General features: G+C 45.3%; 1 protein-coding gene across 1 annotated transcript in view; it reads left to right on the top strand.

The window, feature by feature from the left end:
- ANXA3 (annexin A3) overlaps positions 1-20,387 on the top strand; it is a 48,006-nt gene extending 27,619 nt beyond the window's left edge. The window contains exons 6-13 of the mRNA XM_044224397.1: positions 798-888; positions 3,974-4,053; positions 7,115-7,171; positions 7,549-7,642; positions 8,997-9,092; positions 10,469-10,527; positions 11,893-12,015; positions 19,992-20,387. Of these exons, the coding sequence (XP_044080332.1) occupies positions 798-888; positions 3,974-4,053; positions 7,115-7,171; positions 7,549-7,642; positions 8,997-9,092; positions 10,469-10,527; positions 11,893-12,015; positions 19,992-20,051 (660 nt within the window). The 3' untranslated portion in view covers positions 20,052-20,387. The remainder of the gene's footprint in view (positions 1-797; positions 889-3,973; positions 4,054-7,114; positions 7,172-7,548; positions 7,643-8,996; positions 9,093-10,468; positions 10,528-11,892; positions 12,016-19,991) is intronic.
- The last annotated feature ends 284 nt before the right edge of the window (positions 20,388-20,671 follow it).

Here is a 20,671-nt window from a genome sequence, read left to right as displayed (position 1 = left end):
GAAGCTGAGGAACAGAGTATCCATTTGGGTCGCTGCCTGCTCAGTTAGAAATCGGAGGTTCTATTACTAAGGCAAGGGAAGTACAAGACATGAGGTCTGCTCAGTTTTGCTGGGAACCTAGCACTGGTCTAAAAATTAGTCTGTCTGTAAGTTAATTAGTTAGTTAATTAAAAAGGAGACATGCTGAGGGCAGCTTGGAACCTCCACGCCAAAGGGACAGAATTCAGCTTTAGTGCATGAGCCGCACTGACCTTATTTGATCAAGTCCTAGTGGAAAAGGCCTTTCTTGGAGTCACTGCACGCTCAGTGACCTCAGTATAACCAAGACTCAGGGCACCTGGTCCCCAAACCAACTGGGCCCATGACTTACATTATTAAGGCTTAAAAAACCTTCCTGGGTGAAGATGATACCTGCTGCCCTAGTGCGTTAGCAGAAGGATGAACTCATTCAAGAGAGCCGCAGGGCCCTCTCCGAACACAATGGCATGGTCGGTAACTCGTTTCTGATCTTGAATGACGTGGGCTTTTCCCTTACCCGTTTCTTCCTACAGTTCTTCAGTTGATTTTACACTGGAGTGGGAAATTTTCTTGGACATTTTGATGTCAGTTTAGAGGATCTGTCTTATTTTCATACTAAAATATATGAAAAAAAACAAGAAAACTGCTTTAGAGCAATATACCACCTTATGCTGATTTACGAAAATGTCTTTTTGTGCACATAAAACAAGATACTAAGCTGAAATGCATGCATTAAGCTTTTCAAGTATTCTAAACATAGATTTCCTGTTCCTTTTCAGGGCGCTGGCACCAGTGAGCGCACGCTCATTGAACTCCTCACCACCAGAACCAGCAGGCAGATGAAGGAGGTCGCGCAAGCCTACTACACAGGTGCGCATGCCGTCTGCTTATTTGACCCCGGTCTGCACACCGAGGAGCCCCCGCGGCTCTCCCCAGAAACCCACCGAGCTCTCCTTCGCAAGGCATTGCGGGCAGGCAGGGTGTAGAAAGCAGGATACCCCCCAGGACAGGCCAAGGTCTGTGGCTCTTCAGAGAATATGGGAACAAGGTCTGAGCTAGAAACTGCGGCATCCCCGTGGCGTGGACACTTCCCACTTAACGCATTTCGGCTCTGGTGGATTTTGTTCTCAGCGGCCACTGCTTCATTGAATCTACTATTTTCACCAGAAAATAGTTGCCAGAGATTCAAACCATTCTATATTAATAGATTGGCCTCGTGATTTGGGGCGCGGAACATGAGACGGACGGTTGAGAGAATGTGTTGAGCACGTGGATTCGGTAAAATCTGCTCCCTGTTCGCTGTGTGACAAGGGGACAGTCCCTGCAGTGTGATTCCGGCACTGCACCCCCAGGGTAGGCCGTCGACGCAGGTTACAGCGCAGTCCCCAGTGGACGACCCTCCCCGCAGACGCGGCCCTGGGTCAGCAGCCCCAGGCCATGCGCCCTTCTGCCCGAAGAGCTTCGGGGCCAGGGCTTCTCACCACTGCCTCGGTTAAGAGCTCAGTAGCGCGACTCACGGAACTTGAGAAAACACTACCCAGTTGGCCCGTGAACCACAGGAGGGTTAGGGGCGCTGACCCCCTGTATAGTTCAAAATACGTGTATAACTTTTCTTTATTTAACGATTTTATTTATTTATTTGTCAGAGAGCACAAGCAGGGGGAGCAGCAGGCAGAGGGGGACGCAGGCTCCCTACTGGGCAGGAAGCCCAAAGCAGGACTCGATCCTGAGCCAAAGGCAGTCGTTTAACTGACTGAACGACCCAAGTGCCCCTTAAAATACATATATAACTTCTGACCCTCCGATAGCTTAAGAACTAATGGCCTGCTGTCAACCAGAAGCTTTACTGGTAACAGAAACTGTGGGTTAACACAGAATTTGTATCTTGGATGTGTTATATACTATGTTCTCACAATATACTAAGCTAGAGATAAAAAGAAGTTTCTAAGAAAATCAAAAAGAAGAGAAAATACATTTATGAAATTGTGCCCCATTTATTGAAAAAACCCACATACGGGCGGAATGTGCAGCTCCCACCCCCGTTGCTCACGGGTCAGCCGTAATTACAATTACTGCTTCACTGTAAAGAACAGAAATCAGGACCAGTCACGTGAGGACGTGTAGCAGAGAGGTCTGCGGGGTCCCAAACGCAGAGCTCCTGGTGCTCGGGCTGGGTCTCCTTCCCAGCGCATCGACACATTTCCCGACAACCCGGAAGACTCCTTGACCTTTGGTATCGTTTTTATCGAGGGTTCGTGGCCCTGGCGTGACTGTCAGCGTCACTGGCCACACGACTGTGCCCCAGCTCCAGCCCCTTCCTTTCCCTGCAGGTCAGGCTGATACCGTGTGGCTCAGAGCCCCGACCCTTCCAGGGACAGGGTCGGTCTTTCTGAGGACACCAGCCGCCACCCCGAGTCATCTTGCTGGCATACACTCAGCTGTGGTTCGCGGGACCTGCCGCAAATAGCAAAGACATTCCTATTACTGGGGAAATTTGAAGGATTTAGAGGCTGCTTCCCCGGAACCAGGGCACAGACCAGCCTGAATTCTGTACTGTGCTCCAGCCGCCTGCAACCCTCTCCGAGAACCGGGGGAGCACGGTTTCTATGTCGGTGTGTTAAAAAAAGACTAAAATCATGCTAGGAGAGATCCTATCTCCACAGAGTTCCTGCTATTAGATGATCGCGTATCCCCTCTGTAAGCATCTCTTGTTGGTTTAAAAGGGCAGAAACATTTGTAGGACCACAGAGTTCTCCAGAAGGACGCAGGAGAGGTCGAATAGTCACGTGACGTCAGCTGCCTGTGAGCCACCAGCTCTTGGATGGAGCAGAAAATGGTTTTAAAATCAGTAGACGTGGGGTGCCTGGATCCCACGTGGGATGCCTTAGGTCTGGACGCCTAAGTTGGTTGAGCGACCGCCTTCGGCTCAGGTCATGATCCTGCAGTCCCGGGATCGAGCCCCGCATCAGGCTCCCTGCTCGGCAGGGACTCTGCTTCTCCCTCTGACCCTCCCCCTCCTCAGGCTCTCTCTCTCAAATAAATAAATAAAATCTTTAAAAAATAAAAAAAAAAATCAGTAGAGGCTGCACAGCACAGGCTCAGCAAGAGGGGCCACCACTGGTCAGCCCCCAAATATGTGAACACAACAGTCGGTGTTTGTCACGGGAAACAGCACCTTTTCAGGCAGCTTTCTCACTTTGGAGAGGTATCGCAGAATACAGTCTACCATATACATCACAGGTAAGGTTAGACTCGATAAAAAAGACGGTGGCTTGGGTGACATAAAAATGTGTTTCTCCCACACATAAAAGAGGTTGGAGACAGGCAGTTCCAGGACTGGTATGGAAACTCCTCAACACCTTCAGGAACCCAGGCCCCTTCTTGCTTCTGCCCATGCTGTCGCTAAGATGTAGTCCTTCTCCTCATGGTCCCAAAGTGGTTGCCTGGGCTCCAGGCATCAGTCTACACCCCACGCAGGAGGACGGAGGAAGGCATGGGCCACCTTAGGGAGATTTCCCAGCGATGTCACATAGGTTTGTCTCCGTTTCATTACCAAGAACTCATCGGGGAGCTGTGCCTACAGTACTAAACTAAGAGGCAAGCCGAGAATGCGGTCTTTAGGTTGTGGGCCGCACGTCTTGCTCAAGGACCGTGTTCTTTTCTGGTGGAAGAATGAGATGGTGATCAGAAGACAAACTAGCGCCTTGCCCCACCCCCCGTGGCTTTTTCATGGCAATTCCTTCTGTTCTTCTGTATCTGCCGCAACACACACTATGTAATAGTTACGAGAAGGGAGTATTCCTATCAGAAGAGCACCAGGAAGTTAGAAAAAAGAGGCAGGATTTATTTTCTCACCTACTCCTTCCTTGCCAGTGTTGACATTTCAGCTTTTCTCTGTTTTGTAATAATGTTTTTTCACTGTGTCAAGACCTGCTCTATTCTTATTTGGTTTCAGTATATAAGAAGAGTCTCGGAGACGACATTAGTTCTGAAACCTCTGGTGATTTCCGGAAAGCTCTGTTGACTTTGGCAGATGTAAGTTTTTATTTTCTATTGCTTAGCCGCCCGGTAAGCTGCATGCTCAAGGATCATTTTTAGGGAGTTTAAACATAACCAAACGGAGACAAGGAGGCTGCAGTTTTCCTCGTGAAATAATTTGTTCATTTTACATTTTCATTTCTGGACTCCAAAGAATATATTTTTCTCTTGTCAGCATTTAAATTAAGTCAGAAGCTTGATACAGAAAAATTATCTTCAGAGATGGGTATATCAGTCCGCAGATTAAACAAAAAAAGCTTGCACAAATAAAAAGAAATGGAAAAACAGTTTGCTGCAAATTTCCCTCTGCCCCTTTGGAAGAGTTGCTAAACCATTGGTCAGTGTAGGACCAGATGAGGCCACACCGGGCTCTCTCTTCTGTGGAGGTTCAGGACTTCATAGTACAGGTGGCAAGGTCAAGTGTGAGGTGCCACCGCTGGTGTGTGTGAGGGAGGAAGGGATCTCAGCCTATCCCGCTGGCCTCGTTCAGCCGATGTGCACAGCTCCAGATGTGTGAGAAAATCCCGACACTGGCCTCAGCTTGGGCCGGAAGCAGTAGTTGCCCAGTGAGCCACGGTCCGGCAGGAAACAGTGTGTCCTTGTGATGGTTGAAGTTACTTCAAATGGTGAAAACTTTAAAGATGGGCCCTGCAAGCCCAAATCTGTGAGGCGTTGCTGCAAACATATGCTCCCAGAGGTCTCTGAGCAGGACGGCACACCCATTTGCACACATACGTGAGCACACAACAGCCAGAAGGCAGTGAGCAGTACGGCTTCGGGGCACGTGCTTCGAGTCCAAAAAACCCGGATTCCCAGGCTTCTGCTCTGACTGTAGCTTTATTTGGACAAACTATGTTCAGACGTAAAAACTTTGTTTTCGGGGTGCCTGGGTGGCTCAGTGGGTTAAAGCTTCTGCCTTCGGCTCAGGTCATGATCTCAGGGTCCTGGGATCGAGTCCCGCATCGGGCTCTCTGCTCAGCAGGGAGCCTGCTTCCTCCTCTTCCTCTGCCTGCCTCTCTGCCTACTTGTGATCTCTGTCTGTCAAATAAATAAATAAAATTTAAAAAAAAAACCCACAACTTTGTTTTCACATCTGTAGAATTAAAACAATAACGAGAGAGCGGGTGTGCAGTACTTAGCAAATAAAACGCGATGGTTCGTAGCAGAACCAATGAGACGCGGCGCCCTTCTCGCCCGCGGGGAGCGCACGAGACCAACCAGAACGAGGAGGCCGTCTCGCCGCAGAGGAGCAACAGTCCTGGGGTAGAAAATCAGAGAAATCATACGGAAATAAGACAGGCATCCAGGACCTAAGGTTTAAAAGTGGGAATGAACGCACTTTAAAAATATTACAGCCAAACACGAATCATGTAAAATTTTCAAAATGATTCAGGCAATCCCCCCTTTCCTCTCTCCCGTCTCTGTAACGTGCTGTGTGTCTGTGCACGGACACACACGCACACTATGCCGCAGAGCCCTCGGCATGAGAGCTGGTGGCAAGCGTCGAGGGGTTTGTGTTTTAAAAGACCTTATTTTTAAGAGCGTCAAAATCTGTTTAGATTTCCAGAAAGCTGGGGCAGCAAGTACAGAGAGTCCCGTACGCCCCTCCCAGCGACCCTGCTGGGGACCTCTTGCATCAGTGTGGCGTGTTGTAGCTGGCGAGCCAACGCTGACACATGGTGATTAACCAGAGTCCCCGGGCTACGTCGAGTGTCACACGGGGGTTTGGACGAACGTGGAACGTCACGTATCCAGCACTACAGTGTCGCCCAGCTGGTGTCACTGCCCTAAAACCCCTTCTCCCTTCTTCATGCTCTCTTCCTCCCTTCACACCCCGCAGTCACTAAGCTTTCTGCCGTCTCTGTTGTTTCAGCTTTTCTAGAATGTCCCATGGCGGGGGCCGTACGGCACGCTGCCTCTTCAGACTGGCTTCTTACATTTGCTGATACGCCACGTGTCTCTCCGGACTTGGTGGCTCTTTTCCTGTTAATCACTGAATCCTGTCCCGTTGTATGGGTGTATGACTGTGCGTGTCACGCGTTGAAGGGCATCTTGGTTTCTAGCAAGTTTTGGCGATGAGGGGTAAAAATCCTCTGCTAACATTCTGGTATGGGTTTTGCGTGGACTCGAGGTTTCAGCTCCCGTGGGTGAATGTCAAGGAGCACCATTGCTGGGTTATGGGTTAAGTGTGGTTGGTTTTGTAAGAAGTGGCCAAACTCTCTTCCAAAGTGGCTTTATCGATTTGCATTCCTGCCACCAAAGAATGACAGCTCCCGTTGTTCCAGATCCTTGGCAGCATTTAGTGTTGTCAGGGTTTGGGATTTTAGCCATTCTAAGAGGCGTGTAGTGGTATTCTCTCGTTTCGGTTTTTTTTGTGTGTGTGTGTTTTTTTTAAATATTCCGTTCCCTAATGACATAGGACATTGAGCATCTTTTCGTGTACTTTCTGAATCCGTGTGGATCTTTTGCCTAATTTTAATTAGGTTTTCATTGCTTTAAGTGAGTATGAGAAGCTCTTTATATATTTTGGATATAAGTGTGGCATTAGATATGTGTTGGCAAATATTTTTTCTCATTCCGTGGCTTATCTTTTCATCCCTTTAAGATCTTTGAGTTTTCAGGGCGCCTGGGTGACTCAATGGGTTGGGCCTCTGCCTTCAGCTCGGGTCATGATCTCGTAGTTCTGGAATCAAGTCCTGCATCGGGCTCTCTGCTCGGCAAGGAGCCTGCTTCCTCCTCTCTCTCTTTCTCTCTACTCTACTCTCTCTCTCTGTGCCTACTTGTGATCTCTCTCTCTGTCAAATAAATAAAATCTTTTAAAAAAAAAGATATTTGAGTTTTCAGAGGAAGAGACTAAGGCTCAGAAAATTGTGTGATTGGTACAAATTCCAGGGCGAGGGAGCAGCAGAGCGAGAACAGGAGCCGAGGGCCTGACTCCTCTGTGCGGCGTGGCCTCCCCTGGAGAAAAGCCTCTCAAATGCCCTGCTGACCAGAATACCGAGGGTTAGACTCTCCTGTCTTTAAAAGGGTTGCCTTCGTTTTCATCTTCCCCGTGCAGGGCAGAAGAGATGACAGTCTGAAAGTGGACGAGCTGCTGGCCAAGAAAGACGCCCAGGTCAGTAGTAGAGCGAAGGCGGCATCTCCTGTAACCGTTTTCCCCCTCGACCGCCCTTCCGTTCGCGTGGTGCCGACGGAGGCCGTCCTCTCCTGTCCCATCTGGAGGAGAAGCCCGAAGGCTGGACATCGCCCACCCCTAGCCCCCTCCACCCCCCACCCCCGGTGCTGGTTCTTCTTCTTCTGGCTCCAGCCTCCCCGACTCTCAGATCCTAGTCCGCTGACAGTGAGAGGCTCGGGTAAGAGAGTATGTCCCTGACCGCGACTACCCAGTGAGCCACCCGCTCTTCTCATTCCACCAACCCCTGCCGGGAGAGAGAGAACGAGAGGGAGAGTGTGTCCGTAATACCAGGCTGAGTCTTCCTTCGCATCCAATAGATTCTCTATAACGCTGGGGAGAACCGATGGGGCACAGATGAAGACAAGTTCACCGAGATCCTGTGTTTGAGGAGTTTTCCTCAACTGAGACTGAGTACGTGCTCACATGACAACCCTTTTTTGCTTTGTGTTGTATTTGCAAATGTTTTGAGGTTTAATATACAAAATTCTGGGAAGTGAAGTTAAAAATTGCAAAGGCTCTTCTATGTGTATATATATAAGCAATTCAGGAGCAAACATGGGAGCTGTGTTCCAACCCAAGGGAGAACTGACCCAACTCTTCTCTCTCCTGGAGGCGGAGTGCAGTAGCTGGAGACGGACGTAACCGGTGGGAGGGGCAGCAGGGAGAAGGAAAGGGGGAGCCCTCTGGGGTGAGCGCGGAGAGGGATAGTCCGGTGGTGTGGAGGAGCCTGAAGCAGGGCTTCCAACGCATCTTTTCCCTCGGGAGCCACTTTCCAGAAATAACAGGCACGGCGGGTGTCCATCGAAGTGTTGATAGGATGTGACAGTCAATGGGGGAAAGGCGGCATAGTTCTTTGCGTCAGACCAGCTGTTCCGTGAGACTGCTGAGGAGCCACCTCCTCCCTCCCTCCCTCCCTGAACCTTCTGGAAGCAAGAGCACCCAGAAGCCCAGAACTCCATCGGCCGCGAGCGTCCCGCTGTGGCCTCCAGGCACGGTCCAGAGCAACCACAGCACGTGACTAGGCTGATGCTGAGTCCATGGGAAAATGAGGAGACGCAAGGTTATTACCGTGACTTTTTATTCTGAGATTGCCCTTCCTTAATCTTGGCATAAAATGTCACTTATTTTATAAAATACTAGTAATAGTATATTATAGTTGCTTTATAAGTACCCTTATTTGAAAAGTAAAAACCAAACAATCCCCAATTCTCTCCAAAGATTTTTCAGAATTTCTTAGGGAAAAATTTACTTGGCTTACAAAGTATGCCTGTGTCCTGGGTGGCCTCTAGGTTTTGCTTTTGGACAAAAACTGATTGAGACGTTAGCTCTGGCAAGTGTGAGTAGGCTGTGCTGCTCTAGGGGAGGGTTTACTCAGCAGACAGAAATCTGCATAAGCAGATAAAACATACTTGACTAAGGACCACGCTATTGTTTCCCAAGTGCTGCTAGAATTTCCAAGTAGCCCACCTTACTAGATAAATTGTTTTTAATTTAACCTTTCAAGCTATTTTAAATTCCATCAACCTGGGGAGGGGGAGAGGGAGGAGAGAGAAAGATGACTGAAGGAAATGCCCTGTGAGGTTTGGGTTTTATTGTAGATCATTTTAAAAAAAACAAGAACCAAAACTTCCATCCTCCAATTTTGATGGTTTTCTTGAGTTTGATGCTTAACTTGATTTGCTGTATATCAAATAAAAAACTGGAATGATTTCAAGTATGGTCAGCAGAAATGCCTTAAATATTTTTTTGTGGTGCTGCTTTTTAGCATTTGACGAATACAGAAACATTAGCCAGAAGGACATTGAGGACAGCATAAAAGGAGAGCTGTCTGGGCATTTTGAAGACCTGCTTCTGGCTATAGGTAAGCTCTTCAGTGCATATAAACTGAGTTACTTCGCACTCGTTTTAAATCAACATGAAGTTCACTCCTTTCTGGTAGGAATCCAGAGTGATTCATCCTTAGGCTCCCGTAGCTCCTAGCCCAGTCCCCAGGGCGCACATATGCTCCACAAATGTTGTCAGATGGATGCATGAAGAAGTTATCTTTTTAGGTTTTACTTTGCCTTTAAACTTTGTATTGTTTTGTCACCGTGCTTAGATTAGTAAATTCTTGGAGAGATGAAAATATTACATTTCTTTTTTCTTTTTTAAGTTTTTATTGATTTACTTGACAGAGAGAGACAGTGAGACAGAGAACTCAGGCAGGGGGAGTGGAAGAGGGAGAAGCAGGCTTCCCCCAGAGCAGGATGCTGGATGCGGGGCTCAATTCCAGGACCCCGGAATCATGACCTGAGCCAAAGGCAGACACTTAACAACTGAGCCACCCAGGCGCCTTCAAACATTACATTTCTTTTCTTTTTTTTCTTTTCTTTTTAAAAGATTTTATTTATTTATTTGACAGACAGAGAGATCACAAGTAGGCAGAGAGGCAGGCAGAGAGAGAGGAGGAAGCAGGCTCCCTGCTGAGCAGAGAGCCAGATGCGGGGCTCGATCCCAGGACCCTGAGATCATGACCTGAGCCGAAGGCAGAGGCTTTAACCCACTGAGCCACCCAGGTGCACCCAAACATTACATTTCTATTGTCATTTTTACTGAGGCTTTTTGGTGAAAATGGAGTCATTGAGTAATTTACTAAATTTAGTGATTGACCCTCTGGCTATTTGGGGAAGATATCCTTAGCCCCCAAAGCTGAGCCAAGGTCAGAACTCTAGGTCTCCCTGCCCTTGGCCGAGCTAACCAGGAGTATCGAACAGCGAGTCCAGCGCAGACCGAAGCTGGTCCCGGAGCTGTGGATTAACAGACGGACACAAACACTGTTATATAAGCCGATCACTCCCCCCCCCCGGGAGGGCTCTGCAGTCTCCGGGCCCAAGTTCTTGATCAGCAGTCAGAGACGCTGGGAATGGGGCAAGTGTCCGCCCCAGGGAGTTCTCAGTGTACGGGTAGGTGTGGCTCTGGGGTCTGGAGACGAGCCAGCCGCTGCGGGAGCTTCCTGGGCAGGTAATTCCGTTTTCCCCTGACTAAAGATAATGACTGTGCTGAAGTTCCCCGTGAGCACGCGTGACGAGCCTTTGAAATTCGGGTGAAGCATTCACTGCTCCATCCTAAATAAAGCCGGCCGTCATGAGGGGGCTGAATAATACGATGATGCAAAGAGTCTTTTTAAAAAGCATATTACTGTAGATTAACTCAATTTCTGTTCAATGAAACTGAACTTTCCTTTCCTCTTTGTAACAGTTCATTGTGCCAGAAACACGCCTGCCTTTTTAGCTGAAAGACTCCATCAGGCTTTAAAGGTGGGTCTGCAAGTTTCTCCCTGCAGGAGAATTTTGAACAGTATTGCAGCACACTGAGGGCATGTCGTGTTCCTTCCCTCCCTGGAGGAGTCCTCTTTTGTCTCGGAGGTTGACAGTGAATGTCCTAATCGTTCTAGGGCCAGGTACGGTGAGGAGTTGACGAAAGTATCTCCCCACTTCACAGTCCATGAAGGCAGTAAAACTTGGTGTAGAACCCCAAACCTCAAGCCTGACCCATGCAGCCCAGTGGCCTCTCCAGCGTCTTTCTTAACATCAGCCAAGTTGAGTCAGTGGCCTTTCATGCCATAGAAACCCTGCGCCTTCCCATCTGCTGCTGCTGCTAGATGGTGAGGTGCCTGAGTACAGGCGTTTTTCTAGCTCTTTCTATCTCCAGGTCCTGGCTCTGAGCCTGGCATATTAGAAGATGCTTACTTCCGTCTCTTTACTGGACATTTCCTATGGAGGTGCCCATGTGCCTTCAAAGTTATGTCCAAAGGGAACACATCATGTCCCCCACCTCACCCCCACCGAGGGCTGTCCCGTGTCCCGTCACTCAGTGACTAGCCTCGCCCGACGCCCCGGAGTTAGCCGGTTCCCCGCCCCCGTCCTTGCCCTCTATGCCTCGGCCCCCTGGGCCTGCCTTCTGTCCTTGACTAGCCAGCTGTCTTCCCACAGCGCAGTCTTTGCGTGTGTTGTCCTCTCTGCCGGGGATGACCTCCTCCAGGTCGACCTCTGGTGGACCTTCTCCTCTCTCCGGTCACCGGGCGAGAGAGGTCTTTTGCGACTGACCAGGAGGACTGGCTTCCTTTCAGTCACACTCCACTCCGAGGTTCTTGGTCCTGTTGATAGAACCAACATGATGACTTTCTTTCTGGTCCCCTCCATCCGTGACAACGTAGACCCCGTGCCAGCCGCGTGGGACCGGGGCCGTGGGCTGCCGAGCGCCCCGCGCGTGGAGCCGGGTCCGGCATGGGGTAGCTTTCTTCCTCTGGTGGGTTACTCGGGCCCCAGGTCGACCACCGCTTTCTCAGGCAGGCCCTTCCTCCTCTTGGTCTGCTTTCGGCCCTCCTGGCGTACGGTCCCATGGGACGCAGTACCCCCGCGCTGGATTCCGTAGTGTGACCTTCACGCAACGGAGGGCCCGGCCCTCACCTCTGGTTTCGGCATGTGGCACGGTGCTGGCGTGGAGTAGGCGCTCAAAAAATAGTTCTTGAATCTATGAAGGATGAAGTTTGGTGCCAAGCGAGTGAAGAAGAGTCCCTGTGGTGAATGTTTTGTGCGCCGTCGTGTGTTTCCCGCACATACCGATCTGTGTGTGGTCCTGTGACCCGGGACGTTCGTCCTGTGGACACCGTTTCTTCACAGGGCGCTGGAACCGATGAGTTCACTCTGAACCGAATCATGGTTTCCAGATCAGAAATGGACCTTTTGGACGTTCGAGCGGAGTTTAAGAAGCATTATGGCTATTCCCTGTACTCGGCAATTAAAGTAAGTCTCCTGTTAAAAATAGCAGGATTCATTTTGTCTTTCTCCACGCTTCGCCTTTCCTGTATAATCCTTAAAACGTAGTGATATGTGACTGAGTTTTCTCTCTCCCTGTCATTGCATAAATGTGTTTTCCGAGTTTAAAATAGTGATAACAAAATGTCTCCTAAAGATGGTGATTATTTTTAGCTCTAAAATCCCTGGCACATAATAGACACTCAACATTTTTTTTTCAGGTTCAGTGGCCATTAACTGTTCTTCTTTTGTGCATTGTACTTGCGAGTTATTTACCTGTTTTTGATATTATGGTATTTTAATTTATTTCAGCTTTTCTTGATGACAAGAGAAGGAAAGGAAAATACACATTTTAAATTTCCTATTTTTACCACAAGTCTGGTTGACATACAATGTCATGTTAGTTTCAGCAGACTCCGATTTCCTCTTGTTTTACTCAGGATACGGATGGTTCTGTACTTTGGAGCACATCTTATTTCAGTTTACAATTTACAGGAACTTTCTCGTTCTTTTAACAGTGACATATCATTCTGTTATTTATATATTTGCACCTCCCATGTCAAGAGATGTTTCCAGTTTCTTGCTGTTATAAACAGTGTTGTGATACGCATACAGAGTTCCATCAGGTACAGGTGAATCGAAGGGATAAATTCTCATGGGTCGGTGGGATTGCTGAGGCAGACCTAAGTACACTTGTAATCTCGGTAAACATTAGCAACCATCTCTGTCTGCACATCACTGAATCAACTAGATTCAGTCACCAAAACAAATTCTTTTTTTCTTTCAGCCAGAGCTTTGGTTTTTACACTAAACCTTTGCAGGATACATACATGCTTACATTGGAATCAGGAACGTACTCAGAGAGGCAGCCCTCAGACTGCGCCCAGGGCTTAGCGAGGATTTCATCAGCTCCCGCTCAATGCAGTTGAATCGATTCTGACACATTACAATAGTTTCAATCAACACGGGAAGATTTAATAACAGTAACCATATTGTACTTACTAAGGCAGAAAAGTAGACTCATACATTTTATAAAGATTGCCCGTAACAAGGTTGAAACACAAGGCCTTCAGTTCACCTTCAGCAAATTAGAAAATTAAATTAACCATTAGTTCTCCCTCCCCCGATGGCTGGCTAATTAAGGCCTACTAAATCAGGACACATCTAAGCTATGCGTATCTTGATAGAAAAGAAAGATCCACTGCTAAAGAATTCAATATGTAATTTAAAATTACATGAGATTTTTTCATTTCTATCACCTAATGTTCATGTTTTAAAAATGAAATGTTAAGGTTGGATTGGGAAAAAAAAGAGAGCTTGAGCTAGATCAATAAGCGTGAAACAAATGAAAAAGAAAGTCAAAGACCTTTCTCCTCCCAAATCCCACGCTCACATAGACTCACAGGTGAACTTCACCAAACTCTCAAGGAATAGATATTCCTGTCTACACAGGTTGGACCAGAAAATAGGAAAAATGAAACCTGCCTAGTTAATTCCATGAATTTAGTATAATCTTGATTCCAAAGACAGAGGAAAAAGAAAATTGCAAAATCATTTCATTTATGAACATAGATAACAAAGAGTAAAATACTAACTGAATATATCAGTTTATTAAAAAAATAACACATCAAAATCAAGTGAGGTTTAGCCCAGGAATAAAAGGACGGCTCAGCATCAGAAAATTAATTAATGTGTTTGCCCACATTCCACACATATAAAAGATAATTATATAATTATTTCAGTCTTTGCAGAAAAAGCTTTTGAAAAGGATCAATACCTATTTATGATTAAAGAAAAAAACATGTCACCAAATTAAGAATAGAAGCAAACCTGGGCACCTGGGTGGCTCAGTGGGTTAAGCCGCTGCCTTCAGCTCAGGTCATGATCTCAGGGTCCTGGGATCGAGCCCCACATCGTGCTCTCTGCTCAGCAGGGAGCCTGCTTCCCTCTCTCTCTGCCTGCCTCTCTGTCTACTTGTGATCTCTCTCTCTGTCAAATAAATAAATAAAATATTTTTTAAAAAAAAGAATAGAAGCAAACCTCCTAAAATTGATAAAGCTTCCACACCAACATATTACAGCAAACGCAGACTTATTATACTCAGTGGAGAAACTTTAGATGCAGTTCCTTTGAAATAGGGACTGGAAACAATGCTCCCAACATACTAATAAATACTAGACCACCACTGCTACCAGTATACCTAATACTGTCTTACAGAGGACTAAGATCCTAGACAGTACTGGAAAGGAAGGAAAAAAATGTGTAAAGACTGAAACAGAAGAGTTGAAGCTTTCAATATTTTCAGTAAATACAATCATCTTTCTAGAAAAATCAATAGGAATTAGTTTATCATCACTAATAAAAATTCAGCAATGTTGCCCAATAAAGACCAACCTGTAAAAATCAATAGTATCTCTTACACTGTCAAAATTAAGATACCATTAAAAATAGAAGTGAAAAACTATAAATTATCCAGGAATTCACTTGACCAAGACTACATAACTCTATGAGAAGACGTTAAGACTGTCACAAAGGCCGTAACACATGTCAGTAAATGGAGAGATAGTGGATATGCACTTGAGTGATGTGATAGGATATTATAAAGCTGTCGGTTATTCGTCCAGGTCAGCTGTGAATCACATGGAATTTCAATCAACATTCTAGCTGGGTTTCTTTGAGGAACTTAAGTTACTGTAACATTGATATGAAGAAATGAAGAGTCATGACTAATCGACCGTAAATATAAAGCATAAAGGTAGGGAAAGGGCTCATTCTACTAGAGACTGACATAATACAAAGCAGTTATTAATCGTGTTAAGTGTCATTTTGGAATGAGAACAGACGCGTGAAGCAGTGGAACAGAATGGAGACCTCAGAGACAAATGCAGTTGCTTCTGGAAACTCACAGTCTAGAGGGGGCACCACAAATCAGTAGAGGAAGGACAGATTATTTAGTAAAAATGTATTGGGAAACCTGGTTGGCTCTACAGCAAAGAATAAAACTGGATAACTACATCACTGGTAAACTGGAGATGAAGTGAAAACCAAACTATAAAAGATAAAATTAAAAAGTTAATCCAAGAAAATGCAAGAATTACCTTTGTGACCCGGAAGCAGGGAAAAAAATTTTTAAACAACAAAAGCACAAATCACATTGCAAAAAAACAAGCAAACAAACAAATACACATTATTAGGTATAAAATATTAAATAATCTCATTACATTTCAATACTGATGAATAGGATCTTTTTGATGCTTAAATTTCCATGATTTGGGAGCCAGAGTTCCATTTTGTACATCATCTGACCTTTGGTTCTGTCTTCCTCTGCCTTCTGCCCATACTTTGACATTTCTCCATTCACTAACACCTTCCCTAGGTGATGACTGGGGAGAGGAAGGAGAGAGGGAGAAGGCAGGTGAAAAACAAATGTATCCCTTATTATCTAATAGTAAGATATTAATACAAAATTTGGATGAAATTATATTTCCTTGGTAGTTTTCACTGAGCAAAGAAATTAAGTAGCTGTTTAATAAATGGTACAAATCCAGGGTCTTTAATGGAAAAACATAGTGGCCATCCTCAATTCATAGTCTATGTGGAGATTTGAGGGGAACATAAATAGTATAGTATGAGACAGCACACAATGAAATACTAGATTGTGTACAGTACAGAGGACACTAACCTATGAATTGAGAGTAAAGAAGATTGGGATTAGATAGGGAATGTTTCTTGGGCAAATGGGTCTTGATCCTGCCTTTCAGATTTACTAAGCTCTTGCTGATGCCTCCTGTGGGCAGGTCTCAAGTGAATGCTTTAGGAATGTGCATATGGTAAGGAAAGGTGGAAAGAAGTAGTAAGGCTCTTTTTTTTTTTTTTAATAGTCTATATATTTTTTAAAGATTTTTATTTATTTATTTATTTATTTTCCAAATTATTTATTTTCAGAAAAACATTATTCATTATTTTTTCACCACACCCAGTGCTCCATGCAAGCCGTGCCCTCTATAATACCCACCACCTGGTACCCCAACCTCCCACCCCCCCGCCACTTCAAACCCCTCAGACTGTTTTTCAGAGTCCATAGTCTCTCATGGTTCACCTCCCCTTCCAATTTACCCAAATTCCCTACTCCTCTCTAACGCCCCTTGTCCTCCATGCTATTTGTTATGCTCCACAAATAAGTCAAACCATATGATAATTGACTCTCTCTGCTTGACTTATTTCACTCAGCATAATCTCTTCCAGTCCCGTCCATGTTGCTACAAAAGTTGGGTATTCATCCTTTCTGATGGAGGCATAATACTCCATAGTGTATATGGACCACATCTTCCTTATCCATTCATCCGTTGAAGGGCATCTTGGTTCTTTCCATAGTTTGGCGACTGGAAACAACATGTGTTGGAGAGGATGTGGAGAAAGGGGAACCTCTTACACTGTTGGTGGGAATGCAAGTTGGTACAGCCTCTTTGGAGAACAGTGTGGAGATTCCTCAAGAAATTAAAAATAGAGCTTCCCTATGACCCTGCAATTGCACTCCTGGGTATTTACCCCAAAGATACAGATGTCGTGAAAAGAAGGGCCATCTGTACCCCAATGTTTATAGTAGTAAGGCTCTTGATCAATTAGAGGGTCTGCCTTGGGGAATGCTGAAAAACAAAATCCAAGTGGTAAGATGAATTTAGTCAAAAGAGAGTTTGGAGATCCCAGAATTTGTGTTTCATTCATTCATGAATGAATTTGAAATTTCATTTTTGTGAAACACAATGAAACACAATGAAATTTGTGTTTCATTTCATTAAAAATTTTGCTGAATGCATATTATGTGCGTGGCTCAGAGTTACAGTTATAAGCAAAGGGGGAAAAAAAAAAGTTTCCTGCCCTTATGGAATCACAGATGAATGTAAGATTACAACTATGTTAAATGTAAAGGAAAGAGATACTGTGCTGTCAGACCATATGATAGGAGGATCTGACCTATAGGAAAAGCTTCTAAGAGGAAGTTATGATTCAGATCGAAAAAGAACAGACAGGGGTTGCGGGGTTGGCGAGTCAGTAGAGCATACTAACAAAAGGAAAAGGAATTACAGTGGAAAGACCTCATGGTAAGGGAACATGATGGAAAATAAGGCCTGAGGGACCAGATCACCCAGGACCATTTGGGCAGTGTTTAAGGATTTTGTCTTTTGCCCCAAAACACTGGAGCATTTTCATTTTAAGTGTGCAGTGTCATGATCAGAAGTGCATTTTTAAAAGATCCCTGTGACTACAGGGAATGAGTTGGACATAAGAAAGGAGATTTGGGGGTGCTGAGTTATCTTATTAGTCATACTGGAAGTGCTGTGACTGGGTAATACAAAGTACAAATGCAAAGAGAGCAAAGAATAAAGACTGAAAAGACATTTAGGAATTAAAACTTAGAGGACTTGATGCGCTATCTTGCTGTAAGGAACAAGAAAGAGAAGGGGTCACGGATGACTCCTGGGTTCCTAACTTGGGATCAGATAGTGGTGCCATCCTCTGCAAGGTCAGGCTTTAGGTTTTCGTTTTTGTTTTCTTTTTCTTTTTTGAGAGTGAGAGAGAAAGTTCATGAGTTTGGTTTTGTACTCGTTGAGTTAGAGATGTCTTCGAAACTATCAGTAGAATTGTCGGGTTAGAAGTTCGTGGCAAAGGGGTGCCTGGGTGGCTCAGTGGTTTAAGCCTCTGCCTTCAGCTCGGGTCATGATCTCAGGGTCCTGGGATCGAGCCCCACGTCGGGCTCTCTGCTCAGCGGGGAGCCTGCTTCCCCCTTCTCACTCTCTGCCTGCCTCTCTGCCTGCTTGTGATCTCTCTCTCTGTCAAATAAATAAATAAATAAATAATCTATAAAAAAATCATTTAAAAAAAAAAAAGAAGTTCGTGGCATGAGATATACTTCCAGAGTCAATTATGTTACAGAGTAGTTGGACATGAATGCAAACCCTCTCTGGAGAAAATCTAGATTGAGAAGAGAAGAAAGTTTAAAATTGAGATTTAAGCATTACTCACAATTGATGACTGAATAGCTGAAGACGAGCCTGCAAAAAAGACAAAGGAAAGGATGCTGGAGAGGAAGAAGGAAAAGCCAGCACTACTTACGGGAAAAGTAAGGGCTTGATGGACATGGTGGCCCTTGGACTTGATTCACAAAGCAGTAAGAATGAACACTTTGTAGAATACAGTTGATGAATCTAGAACCAAGGAAACTAGCGACAAGAGATGCAAGCCTAGAGTTGATGTGTCACGGTCAGGATGGAAAAAGGAATAACTTAAAAAACACCGCAAAGAAAGGATCGGCAGCATGGCTTCAATGTAGAGGATAAAAGATGGGATCAGAGTTGGGAGAAGAGAGGACGGAAGTAGCGCTGTTGAAACTATGCCAGCAGAGACATTAGTTTCTTGAGAGCAATTAATATGGCCTAATTAGGAAGACATAATTTATATTCAAAGGTTCTGAAAATACATTGACTTTTTTCATGATAATAAAATGTCTAAAATGCCATATAAATAGAAGAGCTATTTTACTAGAAGGCGTAAAGGCATAGCGGTAGGAGAAAGGATGGACTTTGTTTGGCGTCAGCAGCGGATCAGAATTTAGATAGAGCTCTGTCGAGCTACTTGGATGAAGTTTCTTGCCTAATGGATAGAACCATGAGAAATTGTTTGCAGCTTGGTCAGAGATGGCTAACGGGAGCTGTTTTAATACACAGAGTTGGTTTATCAGCGGTTCCAGAGATTATAACATATGGTAGAGCGAGCCTCCGAGAAACCAGCAGACGAAGAACTACAATCTGTATAGAACAGCAAAATGTGTATTAATGCCTTTTGCATCTCATTATGAAAGCGCTTCCTAACCTCTTCTCTCAATGACCCTTGTCCATTGCGTCCTTGCATTCCTGCTAACTCTCGGATTTATCCCGATGTGAAATTTAAGCGAGAAGAAGTGCTCGCTCTTTGAGATGCCGTGAATAAAATAAGAATAATGTGAGGGTGTCAGTCAGTCTAGATTAAAAGCCACGTTTTCCCTCTCGTGCTATGTAAAATGTTTACCTGTTTTGCACAGCAAATATGGCATCTTTGCACATGAAGCCTCAATCTCACGTGGTGTCTGTTGGGAACCACGCTGTGTTTTGGCTCGCTTCGGGGAGAGAGACTGAGACGAACCCTCTCCGGGAATGTAGGCTGTTCCAGTTTCCGAAGTCAGGCGAGGTCGCGTGGCGTTAAGGCATCAGGCTGTCTGGCTTTGAGTCCTGCCTCTGCTGCTTATTCTCTAAAGGACTTGGAGCAAGGCTCCTAAACTCTGTTTTCTCATCTCTCATTAAATGGACATATTTAGGGTACCTACGAGGTAGAGTTATAAGGGTTATAAGATTAAAGTAGTTAACTCTGAGAAGAGCAAGTGTTTGATATTAATATTATTAAAATTACCAGTTTGGGGGTGCCTGGGTGGCTCATTGGGTTAAGCCGCTGCCTTCGGCTCGGGTCATGATCTCAGGGTCCTGGGATTGAGTCCCGCATCGGGCTCTCTGCTCAGCGGGGAGCCTGCTTCCCTCTCTTTCTCTCTGCCTGCCTCTCCATCTACCTGTGATTTCTCTCTGTCAAATAAATAAATAAAATCTTTAAAAAAAAAATTACCAGTTTGAAAAGTTTTGTTGGGGAAGTAATATTATGTAGTGTTAGGTAATTGATGCCATCTTATTTTCTTAAACCCAAATTGAAATTTAATTGCAATGAGTGAGGAAGAATTTGAACATTACATATTGTGAAGAAGAGGTTAGGCTGGAAAACAATTACACTCAGGTCTGAAGGAAGACGGAATTCCAGGTGCATTTTCCTGAATGAACTGGGTCGTGAGTCTCCCCCCAGTGAATTCCCTAGAGCCGTGAGATTTGATTCCGTTTTGGTGCCTCGTTATTTATGCTACATCTGTCCTCTCCTGTTCCTTACAGTCGGATACTTCTGGAGACTATGAAGTCACACTCTTAAAGATCTGTGGAGGAGACGACTGAGTCAAGAAGCTCGTCTCTGAAGGTCGCTGTGCCCACGATGGGCCTTTCCAACAGCTCTACGCCCTCCTTTCTCAGAGTGTGAAAAGTAGAAGCAAGTGTACGCAGCAGACCGTTTTCCGAACCGACACTTCCATCGTTCCGTAATAACAGCAGATAGCGATTGCAGCGGAGCACCTCGGCATCACGTAGTAATTCATACATGAAATTTTTAAATGGTGTGAAGGATCTGCTAACACAACACGAATTATTTTTCTGCTTAGGAAGCGAGAATCTTTGTAGAATTCTAACACATTAACTGTGTAATCAGAGTCAATAAAAGTTGCTTGTGAAAGGAAATGTGTCTGCTTGTTTTCAGCAAATGCCAACATTTGTGTTGTGCTGGTCTCCAGCAATCAATGATATTTTAAAACTTATTTTTGTTATAAAAGCTGTTGCTGCTTTATCTATGCCCTTATTAATCGCATTTATCTCTAAGAAAAGACTACAGTGAGGCGGTGTGGGATCCTGGCCTGCTCTCTCTAGCTGTGATCACGCTCCAAGCGTGGCATCGCGGGAGAAGAGCTCAGCCCCCCAAAGCCATCTGCTGAGCCATGAGTCTAACCACTTCCCGTCAGAACGGC

This window comes from Neovison vison, chromosome 11 (assembly GCF_020171115.1).
Source record: "Neovison vison isolate M4711 chromosome 11, ASM_NN_V1, whole genome shotgun sequence".
Taxonomy (NCBI): domain Eukaryota; kingdom Metazoa; phylum Chordata; class Mammalia; order Carnivora; family Mustelidae; genus Neogale; species Neogale vison.
This window is presented reverse-complemented; position numbering and strand designations above follow the sequence as displayed.